At 45.0% G+C, this 21487-nt stretch overlaps 1 protein-coding gene across 9 annotated transcripts in view; it reads right to left on the bottom strand.

Moving 5' to 3' along the window:
• RAP1GAP (RAP1 GTPase activating protein) overlaps nucleotides 1-21487 on the bottom strand; it is a 225880-nt gene that overhangs the window by 96065 nt on the left and 108328 nt on the right. Inside the window, exons 1-3 of one of the 9 annotated variants that reach the window (XM_029577942.1) lie at nucleotides 9708-11054; nucleotides 9469-9532; nucleotides 9151-9351 (exon numbers count right to left, since the gene is read on the bottom strand). The exons of 6 other annotated variants lie outside the window; for them this stretch is intronic. Coding sequence is in view for 1 of the 3 variants with exons in the window: in XM_029577940.1 (XP_029433800.1) it covers nucleotides 9708-9752 (45 nt within the window). In the remaining 2 variants the exon portion in view is untranslated. Of the gene's footprint in view, nucleotides 1-9150; nucleotides 9352-9468; nucleotides 9533-9707; nucleotides 11055-21487 lie in introns of those variants that run through there. 2 more of the 9 variants (XM_029577943.1, XM_029577940.1) reach the window with 2 other exon arrangements.

The raw sequence follows: 21487 nt of genomic DNA, 5'->3' as shown, positions 1-21487 counted from the left end.
CTGCTCTAGGAACTTATCCAAACCCAGTTACACTAACTGCTGTAATCCCTTGGGAGGATGATTTGGTGGAAGTCTCAATAAATGTAATCTTTAGTCTTCCTTTATTATCTGGAGATCTCAGCTGTCTGAACCTGGGGGTCAACAGTTTATGTAAAACCTCAGCCTTCCACCCACAAGTAAAGCCTGCAGCACAGAGAGACTGGGATTCTGGCTAGGTGCTCTGCAACGGGCAAAACCTCGTCTCCAATCTCAGGGCTGGTGCCAGCTTTTATGCTGCCCTGTGCGAACAATTACTGTACTGCCCCCACCCTCCATGGTCTGTCCCGGGCCCATCAAAAAAAATCCCAGCTCCCTTCCGTGGCATAAATTTTGAAAACTGATACCATCCGCCCCCCAACCTCCCACCTCAGCCTGCTCCACACACCCAGTTAAGAGTTTTGCATTTATAAAAACATTTTAGATGAAAAATATCAAAGTACCATATTCTGAGGTAAAAATACACTTATATTCACATGCACTGCTCTGATGCTAATCAGAAATGCTGTATAAACTGGCTTGGAACCCATATGGTATTTAGCCTATTGTAATGACTGTGTGAACTTGACCCTCCAAAAGCCCTAAAACACTTCCTATTAGGAGAATACCTCACCTCAGGTCACACATGTAGAACATAAATAGACCCTCACCAAATACAGAATAGAGCAACCATAAAGTAGAAATATAAATGTGATAAAACCTGAACTGGAAACCACAAGAAGCCAGTGGAACCATAAAAACCATAACCATCACCCTTCCTCAAACATCAAACAATAAAACCAAGAACTAAAATAAATACATAATCATAATAGTAAAGACACATGACATAAAAGATCAAATAATTAAAAACTCACACATAATTTTTTTTAATATCCCAAACACCAATAAAATATTTCAAAACATACACATTAAATAACACTCAAAAAATAACACTAAAAAGGATTTTAAAAATTCACGCTCTCCATACCTGGGAACTTTTGATTTCCAATCACCCTGAGATTGTCATGGATTAGTGGGAGTGGGGTGCACAAACTCTCTTCTCTTTCTTATATTTTACACACATATCCTCTTAGATAAACCCACAGGCATCTCCAGCTCTTCTTTTGTTCGGATCTGCCAGCAGCCCCGGGTCTTCTTCATTTCAGCTGCTGGCAGGTTGGTATCCACCTGCATCCCCATTCTCTCTCTCTCTCTCTCACACACACACACACACACACACACACCCCAGGCAAGCTCCTATTCTGTCTCACACACACAACCCAGGCAAGCTCCCATTCACATCCACCCAAATGCCAGGCAAGCTCCCATTCTCATACACACACACACCCATGGGGGTAACCTATACGGCACGGCAGATACTACCAAAATCAGCCTGCTGGGCAGACTAGATGGACCATTTGGTCCTTTTTGCAGTCATTACTATGTTATTAAATGTGGTGATTCATCCTGCTTGTCTACAGAGAAATAAGCTCATACTGCATAATTTATTAGTTAGGAAGTGGCATTAAACATAGTTGGATTGTTGTCTCTGGTGCACCTCCCCATTCTACCTAAGGTATAATTACAACCACCCTGCATCAGCAGAGCTCTTGGTTATAAAACATATGAACAAACAATCCTGACCATTTTCTTCATCCTTACACACAAGACCTTCCTGTAAAATATTAACTACCTACAGGCTGTAGTTTTAAAGTACACTAAACTGTTTGCTGGTAAACCATTTACAATTTCTACTTTTCTCCAGTTTGCGATCCAGAGGTAGTTGGTCTTCTGCAGTTCATTCCCTGTTTGTACAGGGGTCCGTTCCATGTTTTCTAGTTCAGGATGGAGCCATCTACTTTGAGCCTGCTATGGACCACAGAGACAAAAGCATTAATGCAGGACTGCTGGAAGGAAAACTGTTATTCTTCTCACTGATGCCGGACAGGCAAGGCGGTGAGATGGGGGAATGAGAAAGGGTGGCGCGGGTCAAGAGAGCTGAGCCAGTACAGAGGACAAAGCTCATTCTAATTTCGTTCTACCCCAGCTGGGACATGTTTGGCTAGTTTTGGTGGGTTGGTTATTGTACTCTGGGCTGGTGCTTCCATTAGGCAAACTAGGCAGTCACCTAGAGCGCCAAGATCTTGCAGGCAGCAAAATCCTGCCAGCGAGAAGTCTAGCTGGGTGCTGTGCTAGAGTCAATACTGCCAAAGAAGGGAGTGCAGTCTTGACTTCACTGCTGAGGGTACGAGGGAGTGCTGTGCTGGAGCTGCTGCCAATAGATAAGTTGGGGAAGGGGATGGGGGATCGTCTAGGGCACCAAATAGGCTTGCACCAGCCCTAATTGTACAGGTCAAAAGATTATGCTTGCGGCCTTTGATAGCACAGAGAGAAGCATTGCAATGCAGGAGATGAAAACTGCAGCTGTATAAATGGAACAGTGCTTCTCTTTTAGATCAGAAGGCTACCTGAGCTCTAATGCAAGCTGGGCCATGTGTCCTGACAGCACTATAGGAAATTTTTCTTTAACTCAGATAGTAACGTTATTCTTAGAATGGGGAGATCATGTACAAATCTTATTTGTTCCAATCGCTCCTGGAAGTTGCTGGTTTGAGCCTGTTTAATATGAGGGCCACAAGATGAGAGAACCAAGGAGAACTAAAGCAGGCAAGTAGAAACACTGTGGCATAAGGCACATCATCAATAGCATTTATTAGAAATCATCTAAATTATTTTTCTTTTAAGCGGTTTCTAATATTTTGTTAAATAATTAAACAAGAATGACCAATAAAACTAGGGGGTTTATTAAAATGTAAGAGATGTACAGAGAAAGCCGAGCTCCCATCCCAAAGCATTGTACAGTTCACAGTTATTGGTGTCATTGGAAATGCGCAATTACAAATCCCAGAATGCTGTGCAGTTTTTATAAAAGGTCCAGTATTAATAGAACCAACTGGTCACTGTAATATTTAACTGTGGTATATGCGTAACCATGCTCTCCTTTAAAGAAAGGGGGATAATTGTTTACAGTGTTTTTCTGCATTATGGCATGAACACAAGCGATGGGTCACAAGGGATGAAATGAATCTGTCTTGTTATTGGTTCATTGTAATTGAGGATCTTTTCTCCTGTTTTCGTGAGAGTAATTAAAAACTGCAAGGCCGTCATGAAATGGGCCAAAACTAGACTTGACGCAAGCTGCCCCTTACTATGTAGAACAGGTACAATAATTACGTGCAATCCCTCTGTCTAATGTGTAACCATACAACTATATCAGAGGTAAGTAGGCCAAACTCCAAAGCCCAATAATTAAATAAATTTATTAAATATGTTAGCTTTGTACAACATGCTGGCTTATGTGAAACATATATGCATCCTAAAATCTAATATCTAAACATATCTAATATCTCATTCATACTGCATACATCCAATCATTCAATAAAATCCCAAAACATCTACATCGTAAACATCATGACATTAATTAACATATATTCAAAAATACCCCTGTTAACATCAGTCTACCCGCTCCATATACGTTTAACATATATTTAAATCCTCAACTCAATATCTAAACATACCCCTGTTAACATCAGTCTACCCGCTCCATATACATTTAACATCTATTTAAATTCTCTGCTCCGACGAGTTCACTCGTTTCGCCTGTGAATACAGGCTTCCTCAGGGAACCTTTATATGTTGTAAATCAGGGTCACTTTCTTTATAGATCGTCTGCTTTTAATATTTCCTGATCTCTCAGTTCTTCTCCCAATCATGTATTTATAGATCGTCTACTTTTAATATTTCCTGATCTCTCAGTTCTTCTCCCAATCGTGTGTTCAACACGAAAATTTATAAATCTCCTTCCATGTATATGTTTCTCATTCAGCCATGCTATAATGTATCAAATTGAAATAAAGTACCAATAAATAAGAATTGCTTATCACCACGATGAATTTTACATCTCACCGAATAACCAAATATCATATAGTACCCAGGTTTACTCTTACCACTATTATATGCTGTTTTTTCCAAAGAATATTCCTATATAGACCACCGATAACCACTTGACCGTGTTCAAACGAATCTTCACAATGAAGACCAAAACTCCATATTAATGCTCATGTGAGATGTAAAATTCATCGTGGTGATAAGCAATTCTTATTTATTGGTACTTTATTTCAATTTGATACATTATAGCATGGCTGAATGAGAAACATATACATGGAAGGAGATTTATAAATTTTCGTGTTGAACACACGATTGGGAGAAGAACTGAGAGATCAGGAAATATTAAAAGTAGACGATCTATAAATACATGATTGGGAGAAGAACTGAGAGATCAGGAAATATTAAAAGCAGACGATCTATAAAGAAAGTGACCCTGATTTACAACATATAAAGGTTCCCTGAGGAAGCCTGTATTCACAGGCGAAACGAGTGAACTCGTCGGAGCAGAGAATTTAAATAGATGTTAAATGTATATGGAGCGGGTAGACTGATGTTAACAGGGGTATGTTTAGATATTGAGTTGAGGATTTAAATATATGTTAAACGTATATGGAGCGGGTAGACTGATGTTAACAGGGGTATTTTTGAATATATGTTAATTAATGTCATGATGTTTACGATGTAGATGTTTTGGGATTTTATTGAATGATTGGATGTATGCAGTATGAATGAGATATTAGATATGTTTAGATATTAGATTTTAGGATGCATATATGTTTCACATAAGCCAGCATGTTGTACAAAGCTAACATATTTAATAAATTTATTTAATTATTGGGCTTTGGAGTTTGGCCTACTTACCTCTGATATAGTTGTATCCTTACTATGTAGAGCCATCTAGAAATCCTCTGTGATGGCTGAAATCAGGCAAACCCTTCAGTCTCTCTCTGTAAATATTTGCCAATGGGCAGTGTGCAGTAACGTTCACTTTCAGACAGCTCCAATTATTAGCCATCCCAACACTCATGTCATTCAAGAATATAGCCAGTGAAATAGCGCTGCCTGTAGAAAAGAATAAAAAAGTGCTCTGTGGACCTAGCGGCTGGAAGTCATGCTCTTCACTGAATGTAAAAATAAATAGTCTGCCGGTCTGAGACACATCCTACCCCTTGAGGTAGTAATCAAATACAGAAGGATCTGGAGTCTGTGCCAGCTTCCCCCCCCCCTCCCCCTCCAGATAAGAAATGGACTCAAAAGTCTTGATTTATGAATGCGACAACATATGAACTATTAAATAAAAATAGTTCATAAAAAATAAAAAAATTCAAAGGAAGGCCCCATCCTAACTCTCCCAGCCACCTGGTACCTGTGAGAAGCCCTTTACGGTGCCAGAATTGCAGTGCTCTGCGATCCTGACAGCTTCCAACGTTGTCATTAGTCAGATCAATGCTGCACGTCCCCGGGGTCACAGAATTACTGCGATTCTGCCATTGCAAAGGGCCTCTCAGAGGTACCAGGAAGAAGATGGGGGTCTTCCTTACTATTTATTTATTTATTTATTTTTAGCAAAACAAAGCATTGAAGGCCACGCCCCCCTGGGATCTGGATTAGCTTTAGCCCAGCTAAAAGCTGCTTGGAATCAGGAAGTTGTTCCCGGCAACCGGAAGCCTGCCTAGCCCTCTTGGTCAAGCAAAACCCCCTGTGCCTTACAAACCAAGACCTGAACCTTGCTCTTTTTTCCAGCTCAGCCTTCAGCTTCTGCTTAGTACCTGAACCTCTCTCTAAGCTCAGACTGCCTTTCCTAAATAGTTATCTGCAGCAGCCTAGCAAATAACTCAGTTCTCTGTGCTACCGTCCCCTGCCACCAATGTGAGACCCACACATGCCATGATGCTGTCCCCATGTCCTGAATCCCAGCCAGCCTTAACCCTGATTCTGGGATCCTACTTTTCTGCCAGCCACAAGGCTCCCTCAGCAACCACTGGACTACCAAGACCGCATGCTCTGCCCTGTAGCAGCCTCCACCTGGGAGCAACCTTCCCTGTTATGCAGGAACCTGGCAAAATTACTAGGCAAGCCATTGGCTTGAAGCCAAAAATAATTTAGAAAAAAATGATCCCAAATTACATCTAAACATAGTAAAAGTGGAAATGAAAAAAAAAAACTGACAAATTAAAACGTAGATATGAAATTTAAAAAAAAATATGATGTTTTGGATTGTTTGTGGCCTGGTTTGGCCTCTGTTGGAAACAGGATGCTGGGCTTGATGGACCCTTGGTCTGACCCAGCCTGGCAATTTCTTATGTTCTAAGGCTGAATATTTATTTATTTATTTGTTTTTATATACAGACTTTCAAACATGGGTATCACATCGGTTTACATGAGAACTTGAGTGATAATGTGACAGCGGTCATATTATCTTTACATTGTAAAAATTACATTTAAGTGAAAAGTTCAACAGTTATAACATTTTAACAAAACATTGACTGACAAACGCTGTTTAGTTTCTTGGCATTTCTTGGAATAAAGTCAGTACTGGCAATTTTGCCTTCATCGGTAAACAGTGAAATTCAAAAGAAAGCTGGATTGCAGATTTTACCCCAGACTAGTCTGACATGTACTTTGAAAGGAAAAACAAAAAGGTTCACTGTTTTTCCTAGTGCCTTTTCACCAGGATGCTTGCAAGTTGGATTAATGGTTTGATAAGCTGCATATAGAGATATCTGCATAGAAAGAACTGCAAATCGTGTTCCTTCATCCAACTTCTCGGAGCCTCAGAAGACCGCGGTGAAGTCCCTCGCCCGGTGGAAGGACTCTCATGCAAGCTTACGGCAGCCCTGTAAACCATGCTTTCCTCCGCCTGCTGCCAACCGTAGTATGTCTGTTATCCACCAACTGAGCCCAATGTAATAGGAAGAACCCAGAGGATCTGGATTTCAGTCTGAGGTGCAAAAAAAAACAACCCTTCCGAGCTTTGAAAACTTCAAATCATACTGTACGAAGAACACAAGCTACTGCAATCAGAATCTTGCATTGTGAACATAGCCTCATCCTGCTCTCCTACCATTCCTCTTGATTACCTCTTGTCCTCTATAGACACAGTAAAAATCGTCAGCATTTCTCCCATCATTCTTCACCCAAGTCCTCTACATCCACAATGCTAGCCATTAGCCTTGGGCCCTATTATTCCTTACTGTTATCAATACCCATAGTAATAGCCACCAGCCTTCTCCCGTTATTCCGTAACACCATAGCCTGAGCACCCAGAGTAATAACCACCAGACTCTTACCCTCATTTCTTATCACATGCCCTCTCCATCCATGGCGATAACCATCAGCACTCCCTCCTCCCAAATCCTCTGCATCCACGGTAATCCGTATCAACTTGCAGATGCAGCTGGGACAGCTGTTCTGCGAGTTAAATGCTAGGGATAGGAGTACAAACATACGGAGAAGCTTTTCTATTGGTCAGAGGTAATAAAAAGAAGCACAAGCAGCTTGAGTAAGCTCTTTTATTGCTAAAATGTTATGGTAGGAAGAGCAGACAGTGGAGAGCACTTCTGCTGGTTAGACACTATGGAAGGGAACCGAGACAGATGGTGCTCTCTTACTAGTTGGAGGGCATGGAAGAGAGAGGACAGGGAGGTGACAGTTGTTTTATTGGCTGAAAATGACCTTGTTTTCTCCAATATGAGCTGCAGGAAAAAAAAAAAAAAAAAGGAATACTAAACACGAACAGCAAGACATGAAGCGTCCTGTCTTCCATTAAGCAGACAAAATCATCATCTAGAGAGCATTTAAGCCTCTGCCCTGGCAACACTATTGACCAGCGCCCCAAATCTTAGGCAGCAGAACAAGCTGTCAAGCTCCCCAACCCCCTCGAAAACAGCCTACAGGGAACAGAAGGGGTAAGGGGGGGTAATCTGGAGTAGACAGATCACTGAGCAGAGCCAAGAACTACTTTACTAGCAAATTCAGCTCTTCAACTCCCATCATTCACGGGCAGGAGGAGACGGGGGGGAGCCTAGAGCAGACACCGCAGAATAAAGAACGGCTACTGATTTTGCATGTAATACCAAAAGGCCGTTCCCAGGGGACGAGTCGGGGTGCGAAGTCATTTATGCGCGCACTGCCGTGTGTGTGTGTGTGTGGGGGGGCTGTAATAAAATTACCCTGTGTGTGCACGCAAGTTATCCCACGATTGCTATGATCTCAGCAGTGCAGATGTAACTGTGCCTGCAGATTTTCACAGCGAACTCACGTGCCTTAGTTTGCTTTGTAAATGTGGGGGTAAAGTCCGTTTTCTGCTGTCGATACTGTCATAACATCTTCAGGGGCATTATTATGATATAATGATGAGACAGATCATCTCTAAGGTTATCCTGAGGAGGGCCGATTCAGTGGCAGGGCTTGCATGTGACCTGCTTCAGTCCCAGAGCCCACGGGAGGTGATCTCGGCCTCTGTGCAACGATACCTGGTGGCCAGACTCAAGAGTCAGGCCGAGTCCGGGGCCTCCGGTGTTGGCAAATGAAAGCTTCGGGTGACATAATCCGGTCCCAAAGGATTACCGGGGCATTGATGGCCTGGCCCCCCCCCCAACCAACTGGGGGAAGAAAAGAAACAATCTTACTGAGAGGTCTGAAGTAATTTGGCTCGGCCTCTGGACTCCCAGTGCCCTGAGGACTCTTTACACATTACATAACAGAGCGCTCTGCTAGTTTCTGAAGACGCATTTCAACCTGGTTTTATGAACAGCTTCCCCTCTCCCCACAGGTGCACAAAAATATAGTATTTTACACCAACAAGAGACCAAAATAAAAAGTGGTTTTCTCCATTGTCTGCTTCTATCTTCTGGGCATAGCCACCCCCTCCCTCCAAATGCCCCCTCTTATCCCCTTCCCCTCTGAGTCCGTCAGGGTCACACTCAATTGCTGGAGAGTCCCTTGTTAAATTCTCTATGAAAACAAACAGCTTCTCTCTCTGAGTGGAGCAGAGCTGGTAAAAGCCCCTTGATAAGGAACTGCAACACATCACTGCACACAACTCTTTCCCCTGGAGCAATCAAAGCAGCAAACTATGAAGGAAAAAAACCTTTTCAGTAAACACTGGAATCTTTTCTTTTTTAAAAAAAGAAGGCAAACGCAGGACGTCTAGAGGGCATTAACTAGTGCACTTGTAGCACCCACCTTGGTGCAAGAGAAAAGTAGGTGCTTTGCAGACTGTTGAAGCTTTTCGTCGATCAAGGTAAGAATTCTCCAAAGGCATTACAGGAGACGAGCGTAAGACCACAGAGACAGGTCTCCCTCCTTGACATGTCAGTGCAAGGCTGAAGAAGGAAGCATCTACCTCCAGAGAGTGGGCAGAATGGAAATTCCCATGCTGGAGACCTTCAGGAGGTATCAAAGGTTGACTGGATTAGCAGCTTTGAATTATGTTGATTTAATAAAATGTATTGCAAGTTACAAGGAAATGGGGAGTTAAATATATTTAAAAAGCTGTTGTACCTGTTCTATGGATAACTGGAGAAGTTCCACTTTCACCGCAGTCAATTTTCACCTTTGAGCAGCACTAAACTCATTAGTAACAAAAAAAAAAAAAAAAAGAAAAATGCAAATGCTAAAGAAAAAAAAACAACTGAGGCAAGAGCCATGCTATCTGCTTATTGGCTCTGGCAAGCTCTTGAAATTATTCTGCAGACTCCCTTCTTGATCCCAGAGGTTAGAAATTCAGGGAAGGTACTCACCATCCAGCCTTCCTGTGCCGGAGTTTCTCTCCCTGGCAGGTCCATGGTGTCGGAGAGAGACCGGCTTCTTCTAGCAGGATTTCCAATATCTGGGCATTTCACAGCAGCAAGGGCACGGTGCGGAGCCACCGACCGGACAGCAGTTGCTCCTGCAGGTATGGGCGCCGTGTGCTGCCTGGGGTTGGCTTCCCTGCTCACACACTTTCAGTTTTGCAGAGAGACAGCCTTTTCAGCAGAGCTTGCGTGTGTCCTGCAGGCATGGAGCCATGTGCTGGCAGTCACTGCCAAAAGGGCAGGTCTTCTGCCTGGAGTCCGCCTAAGGCTAACCATATCATGAACCAGGGCAGAATGCAAAGAACAGAAAGCTATGTTGTCATCTGCTTTGTCGTTTTTAACTTCGGAAAGCCTTCTTGCTGGAGTCCCCACTGCCTTTTTTAAGTGACGCAGTCCAATAGTTATTTTGTCTCATTGATGCACAGAAGCCGTTGGGTACAAATAAAGGCCTTCTGGTTGCGAGTGCCCGAATGCTTAGCCCCCTCGCAGGTTACGTTCAGTTTACTGGTTCATGTGACTACTTCTACATTCAGCTATTTTAGGGTGAAAACCGAGAACGCATCCTGTCATGCCACGGGATCGTCTTTGTCGGTGGTGTCACCTCCTTCTCCGATGACACCGTCCTGGAAGGGCAGCGACGAGCAAGCTTTTGTAACAGAGCGCGGCATAAAAAGATTTTGACCAGTAATCTGATCGGGTAGGAGCTGGAAAGCCACCGACAGTCTCACGTTCGCACCGCGACCTCTCTCGGCAGCAGGCCAAGGACATGCTGAAAGAAAATAGTTCTGCCCACTGCCACTGTCTCTAAAGGAGCACAGGACAAGCCGTGACACACACGGACCAACATCCGAGGCTTCACCGGGGTGGGATTTGGGGGAGAAGAGGGGAAAACATGTCTGAATCAGCTAGAAAGAGCACACTGAAAATAAAGACGATAAAACAACTGGGAAGAGATAATTACATAACTTATAATAAATTATACAATAGAACAAATTACATAAGAGTAATTTACATCTCCCTTTGACCCGGGCTTGCTTGCAGCTCCGGACTATCCAGACTAAAACTGATTTATTAATCCTCCTTAAAATTTGGCACCGCATCACTTCCTGTCTGTTTTAAATTGTCCTTTCATCTTATGCAAATGGAATTGGAATTGGGCCCAGGTCTGGCACTCACAGGCCGCACTCCTTGTCCTCTGTGTGCAAGTCGCTGCTGCAGGAACCCAAAAAGCCTTCCCCGGCCCAGAGCTCCTTCTCTAGACCAAACCTGGTGCCCCTTTACTACGTCCACTGGTAGCTCAGACAATGTGGGGAACAGAAGGGAGCACGGAAAAGCAGCAGCTCGTGTGAACAAAACTAGAAGCAGCGTATTAAAAAAAAAAAGAGGCAAGACTGGTAAATAATCTGCAGAGGTGCCCCCCCCAGAAGCAGGCCGAAGGCTGAAACACTTCAAGACACCTTCAAGGCAATTTCAAAACCACTTATAACAGGAAAATACCAGTTTATGCAGGTGAATTAGCCTAGCTGCCGACTGCCCTCGACAGGGTGCCTTAAAGGGCCAGGCGGGTTCGCAGCATGCGTACATTCAGCCGCACTAAAAAGGGGCGAAACCCTGGGGGGAGTACAACAGCGCGCGTAGTTGCCAGGGTTTTTTGTTTTTAGAAGCACATGAACTACTTTTTTGCCCCCGTCCGCTGCCCGCGCAAAAAACAGCAAATGCAAAGCACCAGGGCGATTTTATCGTGCACGCTTTGCGGCCGCTGCTCTTCAGAAACGGACCAACGCGGTCCGCTTCCCTTTGAAAAAACGGGCTGCACTGCCCGCATCCTTTGGCGAGAACACAAGGCTTGCTCCTTGCGCTTCACCGGGGCAGCAGTTCTCAGAAGTGCCCAGCGTCGCTGCGAAGCCTACGGCTACGTTTCACTGCGGACTTTGCACCAAGGCTCAGCGGGAATGCAGGCCACCTACTTTCCCTTTGAAACTCGCCTAGGGAGAAAGCACACACACAGATTTGGGCCCCCGTTTCTTTTGTGGGTGCTTTTTCCAGCCAAAACACTACCGCGCAGAGTTCTGAAAATGCGAAACCAATCGCATTGTTGCCTCCCCCAACCTAACCCCACCTCTGAGCCTGCCTACTTTTCCCCACAGACAAAAGTACAATCTGTGTATATTTCTACCTGCGTTCAGGCTGAGCAATCATCAGCCAGCCTGTTTACCCAGGGAGATGGCTTTTGAAAATTGCCCTCTATCCGTGCTCTTTGCGGGCTGCAATACCTTTTATTGGGCCAGCAGAATACTTAGCCAGACATGAACGGGTAGGGTACATGAGCTTTAGAGAGCACACAGGTCCCTCTGCTTCACACTGGACTGAAGCTTTGGCTTCCAGCTCTCCCTGTGTCATCAGAAACCTGATGAACCAGTCCTGGCTCTGCCCTGGTGCATGCATGCATTTGTAGTTTCTGTAGCTCAGAGAAGGGCAGAAATACAGCAGGTGTAAAGTTGAGACTGGCTCGTCCTGTCCCCGTCAACATGGAGAACAGCTGGCAACCCTACTGAAAGTACACAGACATCACCATCTTTGGATAATTCTTATGCTGAGCTCATAAAATGTTAGCCCAGCCTGCAGATACGGTAATTCAGTTTTCTCCAGCACCCAGAGCCCTACTAATTCTCTGCTGTACAACTCTGTCTGTGGATTTTCTGCAGGGTCCTTGGCACCGTGATGTGACCCGACCTTATCAAGAGTTGACCAGTGCAATGTAAATAGTTTTCCTTTGACAGATTTCACCAGGAAAAGGCAAAGGAAAGTCCCCGAAGCTCTCCTGAGCCAAGAGCTTACAGTAACCTTGATGCAAGCCTAGACTGCCCTCCAGGCAGGGCCGGTGCATCCCATTAGGCGAACTAGAGGAGCTGAGATTCGGCCCCCATCCTGCTCGTGGCCCAGAGAAGCATACATTTGGCGGGCGTGAATGAGGTAGTAGACGGAGCAGAGACGGGGGGAAGGGGGGGGTGCGCAAGGCAGAAGGTTCTCCTAGGGCACCTAATACCCTTGCACCGGCCCTCCCTCCAGGTGGTGAGGGACAGGTGAGAGAGTCAGTCTTGGGTTTTTTTTTTACTCAATGCCCATTTCAAAGAATTCGGAAAGCTCCTTGGGAAGGAAAACTTTGAAGGAGGCGTTGAGAAATCAGAACACGCCTGTGGGTCAGCTGGACACTTTGGATAGCCTAAAGTTAAAAGAAAATTGCCAGGCAATGCGTCAGATGTTTACAATGGTAAGAAACCGCTTCCATGCTGTAATGAATTTCACAATGGTTTGCTTCTTATTACAGGTTTATCAAACACTGAGCAGGCCCCATGCTTAGATTAAGGTGACTGGAGGTGTGGGATTTGGGGGGGGGGGGGGGGGGGAATACGAAAATAGTGTGATGTTCTGTCCCAATCTTTAAAAATACCAAATAAATAAATATATATAATCCCAATGCATTCTGGGATTTGTAGTTTTATTTGTCCAGTGGGAAAATCAGGACTACATATCCCAGAATACCTTGCAGTTAACAATCCAGGATCGAATTGACAAGCCTCATTGCTCATGGAGCTGTCTGGGTATCCTATATTACATCATAAACACTAGGATCCAGAATCTTAATGAAGCCACAAGGGACAAACAGGACAAGGATCAATCCAATATCAGTACAAATAAGGACATCTATGATGCTGTAGCCAGCATGGCTGCTTCTGTAGGGGGTGCAAAAGAATTACAAAAAAAAAAAAAAAAGCTACCTCAAAAGTTTCAAATGCAGCAACATTTCTGCTGTGGTGATGTGAGATTTTCAGTATCCAAGACAGCAGAACTGCGACAGGACTGTGTAAATACCCAATAGGGAGTGGTGCTCCCCTGCCCAGTGATTTTGTGTACAATTAACGCATAGTTAAGAAGAGTGGTCGGTATATGAGAGTTTACCTCAAGTTCACAGAAGTGCTCTCACAGAATATATTCCTTTAGGGTCACCACAATGCATTGTTGCAATTTATGTAGTTACATAAGAACATGCCATACTGGGTCAGACCAAGGGTCCATCAAGCCCAGCATCCTGTTTCCAACAGTGGCCAATCCAGGCCATAAGAACCTGGCGAGTACCCAAAAACTAAGTCTATTCCATGTTACCGTTGCTAGTACTAGCAGTGGCTATTTTCTAAGTCAACTTAATTAATAGCAGGTAATGGACTTCTCCTCCAAGAACTTATCCAATCCTTTTTTAAACACAGCTATACTAACTGCACTAACCACATCCTCTGGCAACAAATTCCAGAGTTTAATTGTGCGTTGAGTAAAAAAGAACTTTCTCCGATTAGTTTTAAATGTGCTACATGCTAACTTCATGGACTGCCCCCTAGTCTTTCTATTATCCGAAAGGGTAAATAACCGATTCACATCTACCCGTTCATGCTTTTCCATCAGAAGAGCTCACAGCGTGTTACGGCAAGTAAGAATCTATGCCAAAAATACATATATTAGACAATACAGGTGCCTAACATCTGAATAAGGCACAATGAAGTAGTCATAAAAAAAGAAACTGCAGGAACAGAATTTAAAATGAACGGTTCTGCTGCACAGCAAAAAAGTCTTCTAGGTAAGATCTGCATAAATCACAGTAAGGTAAGTGATAGAAAACAGGGCTAGAGAACGGGACATGACTCAGAGCAGTTCTGTTGCATACCAGTACAGTCTTCTAGGAACTGGGGAGTGCAGCTTGAGAAGCAGGCCAGAGTAGTTTCTGATCAAAGAGGAGTTTTCTGAAGACTAATGAAGTGAAGTGCGCTTTTATTATTTTATCACACTGTTAACATGGAAGAAATATTCAATTTATAAACTAAACCTGTATTCTAGAATGAAACCTGTACAAAAGGACATGATTTATCACTTTCACCAAATAATATTGATCACAAAATTATGTTACCGAATCTTTACGGCACCTATGTAGAATGTATGTTCCAATACATTAACCAACCTTAGTTTATGTGCCTTCCTGTAAACCGCTGTGATGGAATTTAACTTAACGACGGTATAAAAAAACGGATTTTAAATAAATAAATAAGTGGAAGGGAGTTTCACAGGGCTGGAACTGATCCAGAGGTGGTTTTCTCTCTGTTACTCATTCGACTCATTTCCTTAGGTGCTGGCACAGCTGGGCAAGCTTGGGGCAAAGAACAGAGAGGCGAGATCTATATGGGGTGAGATGACAGTTGAGGTACAACGGGTGCACACTCTTTCAGGGCCATAATAGCCAGTACCGGGATTTTGAACTCGGCTCCAGAGATTTTACAATGGGCTGGCCCTTTCAAACTTTTTCATGCTCATTAGCATTTGAGTTGCAGCTTTCTAAATGTAGATGCCAGTTGTGCTTTTTTTTTTTGGGAATCTCAGTGTTAAGGTGGTTCCAATAATCCAAGCAGAAAATCACACAGGCTTGAATGCCTGTGGCAAAGGCAGGGCTGTTGAAGAAGGAACAGAGATGATAGAGTTGAAAGAATACAGATTTAGATGCTGCTGGGACTTGTACTTCCACAGTTAGCTCAGAGTCCAGTACAAATGCTACGCTACAAAATTGATTTCTGAAGAGCAGAGCTATCCCTTCAAGGTTCATCTTGGAGTCTAAGCAGTCAGGATTTTTTTTTTTTACCTGTCTAGAACTCTTCTGTTTGCAGATTTAACTTCAATTTTTTTGGCACAGCCAGCCAGCAATCTTCCCCAGACATTCATTCAGGTTGGAAATCGTTTTACCGGGACCCAGGCCAAGAGAGACAAATAAATGTATATCATCAGTTAAGAGAATAGTAGATGATCCAATAGCCTCTGATTAGTTTACGAAGGAGGCATGCAGTTATTGAATAATGTAGGTGAAACGATAGATACCTGCAGAACTCCAGACGAGAGCATGGAGTTGCCATGATACTGACCCCAAAAGTTGTCTGGGAATGGTTCTGGAGGAAGGATCTGAAGCAAGCTAGCACTGGGTCAGTGAGTCCCAGTCCCTTTAGACAAGTGATTAGTACTTCATAGTTAATGGTATCAAATGCCACAGAGAGGTCAAAGAGTGGCTATTAGACTGCCTGCCCTGAATCTATAATCAGACTTCAGTTATAGAACCATAAAAACGATGGCAGAAAAGGACCAAACGGTCCACCCAGTCTGCCCAGCAAGCTTATTTTAGCATCTGCCATGCCATACAGGTCACCCTCATACTTATCAGTTTCCCAGACTGTCAAAATCAGGGCCCTTGTTTATTGCTGCGAGTCCAATCCCCCTTTACTTCTTGCCGTTGAAGCAGAGAGCAATGTTGGAGTTGCATCAAAAGTATGAGGCTTATTGGTTAAGGGTAGTAACAGCCGCATCGGCAAGTTATCCCCATGCACTCTTTTCTTCATTTCCATCCTCTAGCCTTTAGGGATCCACAGTGTTTATCCCATACCCCTTTGAAATCTTCCACTGTTTTGGTCTTCACCACTTCCTCCAGAAAGGCATTCCAGGCATCCACCACCCTCTCCGTGAAGAAATATTTTCTGACGTTGGTTCCGAGTCATCCTCCCTGGGAGTTATGCTTATTAATATGGCCTCTATTGAAAAACAAAGCCTAAAAGCCGACTAGAATGGGTCCAGGACATTCATGGTCAGCAGAAAATTGGATAGCTCTATTATAGCTTCTTCAATGATCTTGCTTAGAAATGGTTAGGTTGAAGACTGCTCATTACATACTCAGTTAATTTGGGTCCAGGTTAGGTTTCTTTAAGATTGGTCTTACTGTTGTTTTTTTTTAGGCAGCCTGGCACGCAACCTTCAGCTAACGATGCATTTACAGTGGGCTAGAGATGATCTGTTTAACTATCCAGGAGGGGCAGGAGTCCTCATGGCCTGATGTAGCTTTAAGGATGGTCAGAAGGGTATTGATGTCTTTTTTTTTCTAGCAGGAGACAAAAGGAAGTGAACTTGTGAAAGAGTGCAACCTGATGAACTAGAGGCAGATCTCCAGTATCAGTGTACCTCTGTTGCCATGGTAGGGATTAGATCCTAGTAGCTTATTTATTGTCTGAAACAGATCTCTGGGAGAGGTTTTTGCTTGGTGATGACTCTGCAGTAAGATGCTGATGTTGCCCGCATTCATTTCTGTCAGATTGCAATGCTGATTTTCACCACTTTTGTTCCAGCCTTCTTCTTTTAGTCATTTTAATATTGGTGTAAACCAAGGTGTAGGTTTGTGGTTTGTGATTTGGCAGGGGCCAAAGCATTGCTGACTGTTTTGAGATCTGTATTCCGTAAGTCAAACTAATGAGGTGAAAGTGATGGGAAATGAGCTAGAAATCGATTGATTGAGAATCTGTAGTACTGTCTCCAGGTTTGTGTGTGTCTGATTTTCCTAGAGGGGAGATGCCGTAGGTCAAACAGAACCATATGATGATTGGACCAGCAAGGGATGTGCTATCTGCATGTTGCCTATGGATAATTCTTGCAGCGGAGATTGTGGGATGAGTGCCAAGATAAGAACATAAGAAATTGCCATGCTGAGTCAGACCAAAGGCCATCCTGTTTCCAACAGTGGTCAATCCAGGCTACAAGTACCTGGCAAATACCCAAACACTAAGAAGATCCCATGCTACTGATGCCAGTAATAGCAGAGACAATTCCCTAAGTCATGAGTCAGTTTGTCAACTAGTTGGGTCAAGCCTATGGTCTAGAAAGTCACATGCAAAGTTAAATGAACAAAGCATAGGCTGACTGGTTACACACCAACAGCTTAAGAGTACACACTTAAGCACTACATGTGCATGTGCTGTCCAGGAAAACAAAGGAAACCTGTAAATGGTGCCTGCCTCAGAGAGCTTACATTAGAAATTTAACTCCCAAGTCTGGTGGAATAAACAAACATTTTTGGTGGCCAATGTTGTCCATTGGGCCCAGTGTGGTACTCCACCTCAGAGCCAGGAAGGATTTAAATTTTCCAATATAAGTTCTCATGAGCTGGACCAAGGCATAAGCTCTCTGGGGCAGGCACCGAAAGGTGAACAGTATGCCAAAGTCAGGATGCACAACAATAGAGTGCATATTATTCAGCTGAAGGTGCCTTCCCCAGAGAGCTTACACTGGAAATGTAACACCTTCTTTGGTCTGAGGTGGAATAAACTCACATTTCTGGTGGGCAAAGTCATTCTATTACTGTGCCTTGACCGTGTCCTCCGGCAACAGATTCTATAGCTTTGGCCAGCAAAGTTAAGTGGCTTGTCAGCTGTCACCTCTCTAGCTGGGCTATGGTTGAAAATTCACCTAAAACTACAGCCAGCTAGGCTTCAAGCAGTTAATCCTGCACACCAGGATATCCTGCTTACCTTAGAGAGCCAGCACCAATTCTCATCGCTAGCCAGCTGTTCCTACTATAACCCTGGGAACGCCCACAAATGGGAACAGGTTAGGCATTGACCAGCTCTTCACTCAAATTAAAGCTTCCTGCCCTAACTGTCCAGCTTGTTGATCGGCTTTCTTGGTGGAAAAGGCTCAAAAGCCTTGAGTCCGAAGAGGGATTGTCTGCCACACCTCCCAGATCCCTCACTTCTGTCACTCCCTTAGAAAACCCAGTCAAGGATCTTCCCTTTGTGAAACCCTGTCCGGTGCCCTGTAATCTACTTGTTTCATAGTGCTGCACCCTTATTAACATTAACCTTACTATTACTGTGTTATAGCATGTTCTTATTGGACTTGGATTTTAGATAACTTGCTTTTTGAATCTGAGCTCAAGGTGCGTTACGCTCAGCTACAGTACATACCTCCCTGTCCCGTTCCCCCCCCCCGAGGGCTCACAATCTAACGAGCTGATGCAATAATCTGAGCGTTAAGGAACTGTGCACGGGTTTTCAGTGCACAGTTTCAATGCACAAGTTAATTTCTTTTAAACCTCCTTATGCTGTCACTAAATTCATCGGGAGTGAAAAAAAAGCATGTTGACTGTAAAATGTGTGTTCGGTACAGGCCAAACGCATATTTTAATTCAGGAGGTGAGGGCATTATTGCACAGGCAAACACCCGATATGGAGCCGGGAGGAGAGAGTGCTTATCTGGCTTAAGTGGCAGCCACCACTTAGCCAGATAACTACTGATTTCTCCAGCTATCTGGCTGCGGTTTGCTGCTGCCACATAGCCAGATAAGTCAGTGCTTATCCGGCTAAATGGTGGTGGTTACCCTAATAAAGCCTGACCTTTTTTTTCTTTTGGCCTGCAGCGCTGGAAACTTAACGCCATCTCTGATCCAGGAGTTACGTTTCCAGCACTAAGGAAATCTGGTTAGGCCAGAGCACCTCTCTGCATTGGGGAGTACTGCTTAATCTTTACTATAAAATGTATGTATCGCCTGGTACTGAGGCTCAAGACGATTTGAAATTAAAAACATTCACAATCAGAATACATAAAAAACCCACAGTGGTGTTGGACCTTCTCCACAAGGGTTGGCAGTGCGTGTGCCCTGGCGCAGGGCAAAAAGGCCTTCGCCTGTGTCAAGTCCAACCATGATGATGTACAGAGATTGGATTTCAGGTAGTTGATTAGAAAACCCAGGTATTCCAACACCTGACTGGTCCAGCGTAGAGCCCACAACGCCCCTGCTTGTGTGCTGCTCTTGATCAGCCAGTCATCCAGATATGGAAAGAACTGGATTCCCAGCTGGAGCAGATAGACACCCACCACGGCCAAACACTTCATGAACACCTGGGGCACGGAGGCCAGGCCGAATGGGAGCACGCGGTACTGAAAATGTTGACAACCCACCACAAAGTGGAGATATCTCCTGTGACTGGGGAGGATCCCGATGTTGGTATATGCATCTGAGGTCGATAGAGCAAAGCCAATCTCCTCTTTGCAAGAGGGGAATCAAGGTGCCCAGGGATACCATCTTGAACTTCTCTCTCTTGAGAAACTTGTTCAAGGCTCACAGATCGAGGATGGGACAGAGGCCTCCTGTTTCTTTGGAATCAGAATCTCTTGATGATCCTTCAGCTGTGCGACTGCCTCCTTGACCTGATCACCAACCAGGTTATCGCCGGTGCAAGGCAAATCAGCTAACCAGTCCTGTACCTCTGGACGAAGATCCAAGGCACAAAGACAGACGAGACGCCCTGCCAAAATGCTGGCAGCTGCAACTCGATCCTCAAATACTTCATAGGTAGCACTATCTTCCCACACTACAGGCCCTGCTGAACAAGCGCCATAAGGGCCTCCTAAGGCTGCTGTGCCAGGCCATCCACAACTTCCTGGATTTATTTCCAGAGATTATGGGTATATTGCGTCATATACAAAAGGTAGGAGGCGATACATGGAGCCCTGAAACATTCCCCTACCCATAGCATCCCATGCTCTGTTGTCCTTGCCAGGAGGAGCTGAGGCATGGGTTTTTTACCTCTTTGCCTTCTTTAGCGCAGATTTAAATGCCACCGATTAGTAGGAGAGCTGGCGCTTTTCAAACCCCATGGTCTGCTGTACAAGGTACACCCCATCAGCCTTCTGGTTCACCAGGGCTACAGAGAGGGGATGTTCCCAGAGCCAAAGAAGTAGATCCCTGAAGATCTCATGAACAGACACCGCTACAACCTCCTTCAGGGCATCCACAAACTGGAGGATCTCCAGCATCTTCCTCAGTCATTAGTTGAAAGGGAATGGTTCTTATGTTCAGCCATCACCCAGATGAACCCTGTGAAAGTCAAGTCCTCTGGTAGAGAATGGCGGTGCTCCTCCGAGGGGGAAGGATCTGATGCAAGATCATCAGAATTCACCGATGAAGCACTGGAGGTGGCCTCCTCCCAGGGGTCATACTGGCCCTCAGGCTCATTTCGGCTGCCTGGAGATGGGGGCCGGGAAGCACTGGGCACATCCCTAGGCAGGAGTACTGAGAAAATAGAGGGACCTGAAAGCCCAGGCCCTGGTCCCAGCAGTGCCGGACAGGGGACAAGAGGATCCCATGAAGTGGAGGGCATTGACGGGCCCTCTTCCTCTGAGGAGTCCCCATAAGAAAAAGCTTGGATGCCTTGCATTTCGATGCCCAATGGCCCACCAAGGAATCGCAGGGTGCCGGCAGTAACTGGGTTGAGAAGACACCAAGGAGGAAGTCAAGAAGGTCCAACCCTGATACTGTAGGCGGCATTGGTGCAGGTGCCATTGGTACGGGCACTGGCATTGGTGCGGGCACCGGCCTTGAGGGTGGTGATGGCACCAGCATCGGGGAAGGCGCCAGCCCAGGTGGCGGGAGCACCGGCTCCCTGTTGTGCAAAGCACATTCCATCACCAGGCACACCTGACGTCCCAACTCTGCCTCAAAGGCCTCTGATGAAAGGACAGGCTGAGAGATGGGGGAAGAGGCCAACTCCTCCTCGGATCTCCAAGGAGGATAGACATCCAGCACCGAAACAGTTATGGGCAGCCTAGAGCCACTGGCATTAAGGGAGAATGGTGCATCCTCTTGCCGTGGCCACTTCGGGGGCAAGGCGACAAACGCCATAGCCAGCCTGAACCCGGCAACTCTGCCTGCAAGACCTCCCACTGTGCTCAGCCCGGTCCTTCCCTGGTGCCGAAGACGATGATCCTGAAGACCACGACTTGGAGGAGACTGAGACTGGGCGATCCCCAGAGCCTCTCCCCCCGCAAGCCTCGGGGGAGGAGTGGTCATCGAGGGATCGAGGATGAACGGCTCCCCT

Source organism: Rhinatrema bivittatum, chromosome 15, assembly GCF_901001135.1.
Source record: "Rhinatrema bivittatum chromosome 15, aRhiBiv1.1, whole genome shotgun sequence".
NCBI classification, from domain to species: domain Eukaryota; kingdom Metazoa; phylum Chordata; class Amphibia; order Gymnophiona; family Rhinatrematidae; genus Rhinatrema; species Rhinatrema bivittatum.
Note: the sequence above shows the minus strand (reverse complement) of the source record. Positions and strands in the feature narration are given on the sequence as shown.